Raw genomic sequence first — 10659 nt, forward strand, 5'->3', positions numbered from 1 at the left:
GCGGTGTTGTGGGTTATTGAGTACGAAGCCGCACCATGTGGGATGGTCATAGATGCAACTATATTCCTGTTATTAACGGGGAGAGAGTTTACACTGTAAACGCATTCCAGTGTTGGTTTACATAAACATAGACCCGTTCACCAACAGACGGATTATGCTATTGACCCGCATAACGGCGCCAAACCTTCTGACCTTCAGTATTTGTTTACCTGCAAACATAGTCAGTCCCCGGAGGACTTAGTTGGACTTATGAGCAGCAGCGACCACAACACTGCTGCCGGTGCTTCAGTGATCCTCATGTTTGGTGTATTTATAAGGCAGAAATTCTCAAACAATTTATAAACCATTAAGGGTCCAAGACTTTTTATGACACTCAAAATATAAGGCCATTAACTTGCTGGTCTCTGTCGGCGTTTAACTGGGCTGTGATTCACACTACATACTGCTTGCTGCGGCGTCTAACAACCTGGTTGACCAGACCGTCAACCAGGAGACCCGGTCGAACACCAGGCCGCGGAGACATTGATCCTCGGAACCAACTCCAAGAATGGCGAGAATATACACCAGAATAAATATAGAAATGCGCTGGTCACCCGGATTAATTACGACGCGTGTGTGCTGCTCCGGAACCCCCCCCCCCCCCCCCCCACCCGTAAATCGTCAAGGCACCAGAGCGAACTATAAGGTGTTTGGGGTCACCTATTGCGCCAACAATCCATAACCATCAAGGAAATTGGCCAGTGTGCGGCACCTGTGACCTCACGTGTGACCTCAATTTGGCAGGGAATGACTTATCAACTCCCTGGCTTCGCCTCGACAGGTGACGAACGACCTGTAATTAATCTCTCGTCTCGCTCATTCTCTGCACCCACAAGGCTGGAGTAGCATCCCAGACCTGACAAAAGTATGTACCCCTCGACGTCATTGCTTCTATATAAACAAACTTAACCTAACTCCTCATCCTCGCTTCATACAGGTCGGCGTTCAATCCCCGACAGTCCAAGTGGTTGGGCACCATTTCTTCCCCCCCCCCTTACATCCCAAATCCTTATCCTGACCCCCCTTCCAAGTGCTATATAGTCATAATCGCTTGGCAGTTACTCCTAATAATTCCCTTTCCCTCCTAAGACATCCTAACCTCTTCTAAGACATCCTAACTCCTCCTAAGACATCCTAACACACCCTAACTCCTCCTAAGACATCCTAACACACCCTAACTCCTCCTAAGACATCCTAACACACCCTAACCCCTCCTAAGACATCCTAACCCATCCTAACTCCTCCTAAGACATCCTAACACACCCTAACTCCTCCTAAGACATCCTAACACACCCTAACTCCTCCTAAGACATCTTAACACACCCTAAATCCTCCTAAGAGATTCTAACACATCCTAACTCCTCCTAAGACATCTTAACACATCCTAACTCCTCCTAAGACATTCTAACACATCCTAACCCCTCCTAAGACATCCTAACACATCCTAACCCCTCCTAAGACATTCTAACACATCCTAACCCCTCCTAAGACATTCTAAAACATCCTAACTCCTCCTAAGACATCCTAACCACACCTCAGAGGTTATGTGAGCCCACCAGCATGAGTGAGGGAGCCTGGACGCTGGCATACAAGGTGCAGACTCCTGGCCTCAGGTGTGGCACCTGCTGGACCTAGCCAGAGTACTGCTGGCTTCGTTCTCGACACACAATCAGAGAATCCTGGATTCGATTCCCGGACGGGAGAGAAATGTTTGGGCACTTTACCTTTCACCTAATGCATCTGTTCACCTAGTGGTAAATAGGTACCCGGAAGATAGGCAACTGTTGTGGGGTTGGATCCTTGGGAGGGTCATTAGTTTGACCTGAGGGTGGGGGGGCGTACTTCGATTCAGGGCTCTAGTATATATTCACAGCCTTCCTGTCCCCGACAAAACGAAGTATGTTTGTCATTGTGGCTGGCTTAACAGCGTGTCCTCTAGACTTGCCACTCCGTTAAAAATGCGACTGTTTGGCCTAACCAGACGTGTACGGAACCAGCCACCCATCTGACACATCGAGACCGATGTTCAGAAAACGTTAATATCGCAGCACTTTAAGTTTAATTAATACGTCGCAATTTTAACGGATTGATAGATTGGTTAAAAAGATGTAAGGTGTGGAGGTCGGGGTGACTACTGTGTACTCACGCATGTGGCACAGTGCCACCCACAGTGCCACCCACAGTGTCGCCCACAGTGCCACCCACAGTGCCACCCACAGTGATGTGGTGGAGGCTGACTCCATACACAGTTTCATATGTAGATATGACAGAGCCCAGTAGGCTCAGGAATCTGTACACCTGTTGATTGACATTTGAGAGGCGGGACCAAAGAGCGAGAGCTCAACCCCCGCAAGCACAACTAGGTGAGTACTTGCCCCAGGCTTGACGGGGGAGAGTGCCGAGACATGAGGTTCTGTTTGACTACGCTTGGTGTGTGGGGGAGCAGTGTCCTGGTCCACTGGTCCACTGGTCCACTACTCTGGTGTGTGGGGGAGTAGTGTCCTGGTCCACTACTCTGGTGTGTGGGGGAGTAGTGTCCTGGTCCACTACTCTGGTGTGTGGGAGAGTAGTGTCCTGGTCCACTACTCTGGTGTGTGGGAGAGTAGTGTCCTGGTCCACTACTCTGGTGTGTGGGGGAGCAGTGTCCTGGTCCACTACTCTGGTGTGTGGGGGAGTAGTGTCCTGGTCCACTACTCTGGTGTGTGGGGGAGTAGTGTCCTGGTCCACTACTCTGGTGTGTGGGAGAGTAGTGTCCTGGTCCACTACTCTGGTGTGTGGGAGAGTAGTGTCCTGGTCCACTACTCTGGTGTGTGGGAGAGTAGTGTCCTGGTCCACTACTCTGGTGTGTGGGGGAGCAGTGTCCTGGTCCACTACTCTGGTGTGTGGGGGAGTAGTGTCCTGGTCCACTACTCTGGTGTGTGGGGGAGTAGTGTCCTGGTCCACTACTCTGGTGTGTGGGGGAGTAGTGTCCTGGTCCACTACTCTGGTGTGTGGGGGAGTAGTGTCCTGGTCCACTACTCTGGTGTGTGGGGGAGTAGTGTCCTGGTCCACTACTCTGGTGTGTGTGTGTGAGAGAAGTGTCACACACACACACCTGCTTCATATCAGTGGATAAGAAGCAGGTCCATGGAGCTGAAATTCAGTCTTCGCGACCACAAATATAAGCTGTTAAAGACATGTACTTGCACAGACATAAACAAATACTTGCAAACACAAACACAACAAAGATAGTCCTAACCAACACACAACGTAACAACAACCCTAGTTAGGATTTTTTTGTACATTGTTACAACGCTAGTTGAACTACACATTGTTACATCCCTAGTTTGACTATTTTAACGTCGTGGCAACGTTCAAAACGTTGTAGTAAAGTTGTAGGAATGTTGCAAGCCGTATCCCTCACCTGCCCAGGTTGAACTTGTCGATGCTGAGCTGGACGAGGTCCCCGTACATGTCCCCGGAGGCGATGAAGGTGAGCTGGCAGAAGTGAGGCAGAGTCCCCCTGGTGGGCTTGGACACCTGCAGGGTGTACGTCGACCCCACTCGCCCGTAGTACGTCCGGTTGCACGCTGTCAGGGACACACACACATGTATTACCAACTCTGATGTTAAATAAATTTTCGCATACATATATTAGGAGGAACCCGGCTGTGCCTGGGGTCTTTCTCCCCCACCCCCCTCGTCCCCTCCCTTTCCTCTTTCCCTCATCTTCCAATCTCTCTCCCTACTCTCCCCTCTCTTCGTCTTCCTAGTACTACCATAACAATCTTCCATCGTGACTAAGTTAATATGCAAGATGAATCTTAATGAGGAAGGAATTTTTTTATTTACCGAGATGGAAAATCAGTGGCTTAACAAAAATTAGTAAAGAAATTCAGCTTTTTCATAAAAATGCCGCCTTCAAAATCTGTTGCAAGAGTAGTGATGAAGTTTACACTGGGGAAGCTGTTGAAGGTTAGAGGTTACACTATATATATATATATATATATATATATATATATATATATATATATATATATATATATATATATATATATATATATATATATATATATATATATATATATATATATATATATATATATATATATATATATATATATATATGTCGTACCTAGTAGCCAGAACGCACTTCTCAGCCTACTATTCAAGGCCCGTTTTGCCTAATAAGCCAAGTTTTCATGAATTAATTGCTTTTCGACTACCTAACCTACCTAACCTAACCTAACCTAACTTTTTCGGCTACCTAACCAAACCTAACCTATAAAGATAGGTTAGGTTAGGTTAGGTAGGGTTGGTTAGGTTCGGTCATATATCTACGTTAATTTTAACTCCAATATAAAAAAATTGACCTCATACATAATGAAATGGGTAGCTCTACCATTTCATAAGAAAAAAATTAGAAAAAATATATTAATTCAGGAAAACGTGGCTTATTAGGCAAATCGGGCCTTGCATAGTAGGCCAAAAAGTGAGTTCTGGCTACTAGGTACGACATATATATATATATATATATATATATATATGTCGTACCTAGTAGCCAGAACGCACTTCTCAGCCTACTATGCAAGGGCTGATTTGCCTAATAAGCCAAGTTTTCCTTAATTAATATATTTTCTCAATTTTTTTTCTTATGAAATGATAAAGCTACCCATTTCATTATGTATGAGGTCAATTTTTTTTAATTTAAGTTAAAATTAACGTAGATATATGACCGAACCTAACCAACCCTACCTAACCTAACCTAACCTATCTTTATTGGTTAGGTTAGGTTAGGTAGCCGAAAAAGTTAGGTTAGGTTAGGTTAGGTACGTTAGGTAGTCGAAAAATAAATAATTCATGAAAACTTGGCTTATTAGGCAAATCGGGCCTTGCATAGTAGGCTGAGAAGTGCGTTCTGGCTACTAGGTACGACATATATATATATATATATATATATATATATATATATATATATATATATATATATATATATATATATATATATATATATATGTCGTACCTAATAGCCAGAACGCACTTCTCAGCCTACTATGCAAGGCCCGATTTGCCTAATAAGCCAAGTTTTCATGAATTAATTGCTTTTCGACTACCTAACCTACCTAACCTAACCTAACTTTTTCGGCTACCTAACCTAACCTAACCTATAAAGATAGGTTAGGTTAGGTTAGGTAGGGTTGGTTAGGTTCGGTCATATATCTACGTTAATTTTAACTCCAATAAAAAAAAATTCACCTCTTACATAATGAAATGGGTTGCTTTATCATTTCATAAGAAAAAAATTAGAGAAAATATATTATTTCATGAAAACTTGGCTTATTAGGCAAATCGGGCCTTGCATTGTAGGCTGAAAAGTGAGTTCTGGCTACTAGGTACGACATATATATATATATATATATATATATATATAGCTGATGCCTCCACACCCAGCTGATGCCTCCACACCCAGCCGCGGCCTCCACACCCAGCTGATGCCGCCACACCCAGCCGCGGCCTCCACACCCAGCTGATGCCGCCACACCCAGCCGCGGCCTCCACACCCAGCTGATGCCTCCACACCCAGCCGCGGCCTCCACACCCAGCTGATGCCTCCACACCCGGCCGCGGCCTCCACACCCAGCTGATGCCGCCACACCCAGCTGATGCCTCCACACCCAGTTGATGCCTCCACACCCAGCCGCGGCCTCCACACCCAGTTGCTGGCTCCACACCCAGTTGCTGGCTCCACACCCAGTTGATGCCTCCACACCCAGTTGCTGGCTCCACACCCAGTTGATGCCTCCACACCCAGTTGCTGGCTCCACACCCAGTTGTTGGCTCCACACCCAGTTGCTTGGCCATGACCCAGTGTGTTTGCCCCCCTCTATAGAATAATGCACAGTTTAACTCGGCCAACCGAGTTGAAATGGAAGGGGTCCCAGCGGTCGGGCAGGACTCCACAAGCCTTGAGGTGCCAACAACTGCTCCTAAAAGAGGTTTTTGCCGAGTATGCAACAAAAACACCGCCATAAACTCCATCGGTGGTGTTATCCGCTTTCACACCTTCAACGAGGAAAGATGCAGTGGTTCCCACCAGCTTCCGAAGGGAAGCAATGGCCAGCTGCCATTAACAGTTAGGGAAGAGACTCCCATTAACCTAATCTCATCTGAGAACCTCACCCAAGCGATCATAGCGACGTCTGCTAGAACATTACCACACATCCCAAAAGCAGCCCGCCCAAATGCAGCAGCCAAACTTTGTAATCTTCTGAAAAGGGTCAATGATGCACCGGAAAACATTCAAGCGTGGCATAATGTCCTTCTGTTTGGCAATGTATGCCTCACCGTCCCTCCAAGGAGGGACAAATCACTTGCTTCCTCGGTCCTGAGGGCGATAAATGAATACCCAAGGGGGGACAACCTAGTTCGCCTGCCTCTCCGAGCAAAACACACCCACCGCAGAAATGGTAACAACAACATACCGGAAACGTACAAAATCAGAGCACAAATCACCAAGAAAATTGAAGAGGGAAATACCGCAAGTGCTATTAGAGTCCTCACCAGTGACGAGAAAATTGCTCCTCGAAACTCAGCCACAGCACGGGCCCTGCAAAGCAAGCACCCACCCAGAGCCCCTCAAGGCGACAACATCGTTCCGCCATCAGCCGACACCATTTCAGACCCATTAACAGTTGGTGAATCTGAGGTCTACAAAGCAGCCCTTTCTTTTCCACCTGGGTCAGCAGGCGGCTTTACAGGGTTAAAACCTCAACATATCAAGCAAATGTTAAATCCTGCGGTTGGTGATGCTGCACAAGATCTTCTTATGGAACTCACAAGGTTCGTCAACATGTGTCTGGCTGGTGAGATACCTGAGGTCATCAGGCCTCTCTTTTTTGGTGCCTCCCTCTGTGCTCTCAAAAAGAAGGACGAAGGAATCAGGCCAATCGCTGTTGGCAACACTCTCCGACGCCTGATTGCCAAGGCTGCTACGAGGGTTGTCAGCCAGCAAGCGGCTGAATTGCTGAAACCAATCCAGCTAGGATTTGGAATCCCCCAAGGCTGTGAAGCGGCTGCCCATGCAGCACGAGCATACATCACAAACATTTCTGATGAAAAGGCCCTGCTCAAACTGGACTTTAAGAATGCCTTCAACATGGTAAGAAGAGATGCAGTACTTTGTGCCGTACATCGCCATTTCCGGCCCCTCTACCCGTTCATACTATCGTGCTACAGTGGCGAGTCAAAACTGCTCTTTGGTGAACATGAAATCAGATCATGTGAAGGTGTTCAGCAAGGTGATCCTCTTGCTCCCCTTCTTTTCTGCTTAGTCTTAAAAGAAATCACCGAAAGCTTGTCCAGCGAGTTCAACATCTGGTTTTTGGATGATGGCACTATAGCTGGCACCGTAGACCACCTCTTGTCAGATATCAGGAAAATAAGGGAGCAAGAAGTAAGCCTGGGTCTCGTCCTGAACCCTTCCAAGTGTGAAGTAGTCTCCTCCAACCCAGACATCGTAGCTAGAATAAGGTCTGCCTTGCCTGGAGCCCATGTCATTAGGGCCGAGAACAGCACCCTCCTTGGAGCTCCCCTCGGGTCTAACGCCATTGAGGAGATCCTCGACAAGAAAATCGCAGACCTTAGGAGGATGGAAGACAGAATAGGTGACATCGATGCCCACGATGCTTTTTATCTCCTCACCAAATGCCTATCCCTTCCGAGGCTAACCTACTTTCTGAGGTGCGCCCCATCTTACAACAACCCAAAGCTTGACGAGTATGACCTCCTACTGAAGACCATGCTGGAAAAAGTTGTTAACCTCTCTCTCAACGAATGCCAGTGGAAACAAGCCACTCTTCCTGTCAGGCTCGGTGGCTTGGGTGTCCGCACCGCCACCCAAATTGCAGTCCCAGCCTTCCTGTCTTCCTCCTCAGCATCAGATGACCTGGTTAAGGAAATTCTACCTGACACCCTGAGTGATGTAGCGGGGATACAGGACCCCCACTACACGGAATGTGACACGAAATGGGGTGCCATGACAGACCCAGCACTCAGACCAGCCATGCCGAAAGCCAAGAAACAATCCAGTTGGGACAGCCCCATTGTAGACAAAGAAGCCACAGCTTTGCTGGAGGCAGCAACAACCCCCAGTGATCGTGCACGCCTCACAGCTGTGCAGGCTCCCCATGCAGGGGACTTCCTTCTGGCAGTCCCTATGTCTGCGACAGGCACACGTCTTGATCCGCAGGAGCTCCGTATTGCAGTCGCTCTCCGCCTTGCTGCCCCTATCCACACTGTTCACAGGTGTATTTGCGGCGAGGCAGATGCTGACGAATATGGATTGCATGGCCTGCACTGTGGAAAATCGGGTGGTTGGCACACTAGACACGACGAAGTCAACGACATCATTAAAAGAAGCCTTGCCTCTGCTCAGTGTCCAGCGGAGAGAGAGCCCCGCAACCTACTGAACCGTGACTCTGTTAGCTTTGCCGGCCGACCAGACGGAATCACACTGCGTCCGTGGAAGGGTGGCAGGCAGTTAGCATGGGACTATACTTGCGTATCCACCCTGGCAACGACATACATCACCCTCTCTGCCGGCACGGCAGGAGCCGCAGCGACACACAGAGAAAAACAAAAGTCAGTCAAGTACAGGCAATTAGATCAAAGGTACAATTTCGTTCCAATAGGGTCTGAGACCCTAGGCCCATGGGGTGAGAGTGCAAGAAGGTTTCTTAAGGATCTTGGTTCCAAGCTCATTGACACCACAAGAGACCCTAGAGCAGCAAGTTTTCTCTTTCAGCGCCTCAGTGTCGCGATCCAGAGGGGAAATGCCCGCTGCATCCTCGGTTCCTGCCCGGCGTCGGAGGAGTTCGAGGAAATCTACAGCCTCTAGGAAGCGAACTTTTTCTTGTGTCCTCTTAATGTTCATTTTTTGTATAAAATCAGATATGTAACTGTATAACCTTGCATAATAAAGTGTACATCATAATAAAAAAAAAAGGGGGTGGTAGGAGAAGTGAACACTCTTTCGTATTCAGAGTTAAATGTCAAGTTTTTCCCTGAGTGCTCTGTGTTCCCTTCTCTGAGGCTGTGGGTCCCTATAATTACACCAGTGGTGGTACCCCCCTATATATATATATATATATATATATATATATATATATATATATATATATATATATATATATATATTTATATATATATATATATATATATATATATATATATATATATATATATATATATATGTATATATATAATATTTAAACAGGTCGAGCATGTAATACGATATGTTCATTCGTGTGTGATTTTGATCAACGTGTTAAGCGGAACACCGCTAAGAATGGCAGCAGTAGAGGTAAAGGTCACAGAAGCCCCCCAACACCCAGCCTGTGAGCGGTAATGGAAAAGGTCACAGAGGTCGATATAAAAGTCGATGCAACAGTCACTGTTCTCTAAGAAGACATTGGGGAAAAGAATCGTAACTGAGCTATTCAGAGACGGTGATCAATATGCAAGTGAATACAATTTCCCGTTTCACTGTGACTCGACGTGGGAAAATTTGATTCAAATCGCCGGAGTGTTTGCCATCAGGAGGGATCAGAGGAGAGACCTGTCATCGCTCCAAGATCAGAATTTGACTCCAGCCGACGATCTCAGCAGTTCTGCGTGGATCCAGGCCAGGCAAATCTCCAAGGCAGCTGTATGTCAGCATTTCCCATGTTGATCTGATTTCGAATTCCGAAAGCCAAGGTTTCTCGAGCAGTCGGGCCAAGTTTGTGGAGTTTGGGCCGCAGAGGCAGAAAGTAGTCAAGGAAAGGAGATTAAAAGTGGATCTTTTGAGTTTACCGTCGCCTCGCAACACAAGTTTACCCTCCGGTATTCCCTCGTCACACCAGCCTACAGATTCGTGTCAAGGTAAGCCCGACGCTGTGCTATAAACCAGTTACATAACCGGGCTGGAGGATGGGCCGCATTTTCAACAATGCTGCCATGTCCGGCTGCTATTTTTTCCATTATTTATCACAACTCTCTCGTGATAGTGTGTGTTTGTCTTATAATATGGAATTATACTGTTTTTTCAGACACAAGTCGTATGGAAATGGTAAGTTATTTTCGTGGGCTTGTTTACACCAACATACATGTTGTAAATAAGAGCACATCAACTTTGTGTATATGGCTCTGCACAAGTGCTGTCGAACACGTTACAATGTAAATCACATTGCACAAAGTGGGACAGCACACACTTTATAGTATGGGATCTGAAAAGCTTCTACTATTGCTCCAGCGACGTCATTTATGTTTCTTGACGGGAGGTTGACGAGTCTTGGGCCTCTGATGTTATACCGTGTGGACTCTAGTCGTGCCGATGATACCAAGACTGGCCAGGGATGCCTCCGTGCCTCACGAACCCAAACCATATCGTTCGTGAGGCACGGAGCGAATGTGTTACCACTGCACCACCAACTGCTTTTCTGGGTAAATCAAAATTAGGACACGTCTGATGGCGAGTGTAACGGTTGAAGAAGTCTGGTCATTTTGACTGTTGTATAATTACCAGAGCTAGATTGTCTCCGGTAGACAGTCTTTATGTCGCGTCTCGCTTCCCTGTCAATGCCGTGCATTAACCCACATGCC

The 10659-nt window shown here is 46.8% G+C and overlaps 1 protein-coding gene across 1 annotated transcript in view; it reads right to left on the minus strand.

Moving 5' to 3' along the window:
* The window catches only part of LOC123750790 (uncharacterized), a 45456-nt gene that overhangs the window by 28883 nt on the left and 5914 nt on the right, over positions 1-10659 (minus strand). The window contains exon 2 of the mRNA XM_069321804.1: positions 3443-3608. Within this exon, the coding sequence (XP_069177905.1) occupies positions 3443-3608 (166 nt within the window). The remainder of the gene's footprint in view (positions 1-3442; positions 3609-10659) is intronic.

This window comes from Procambarus clarkii, chromosome 10 (genome assembly GCF_040958095.1).
Source record: "Procambarus clarkii isolate CNS0578487 chromosome 10, FALCON_Pclarkii_2.0, whole genome shotgun sequence".
NCBI lineage: Eukaryota > Metazoa > Arthropoda > Malacostraca > Decapoda > Cambaridae > Procambarus > Procambarus clarkii.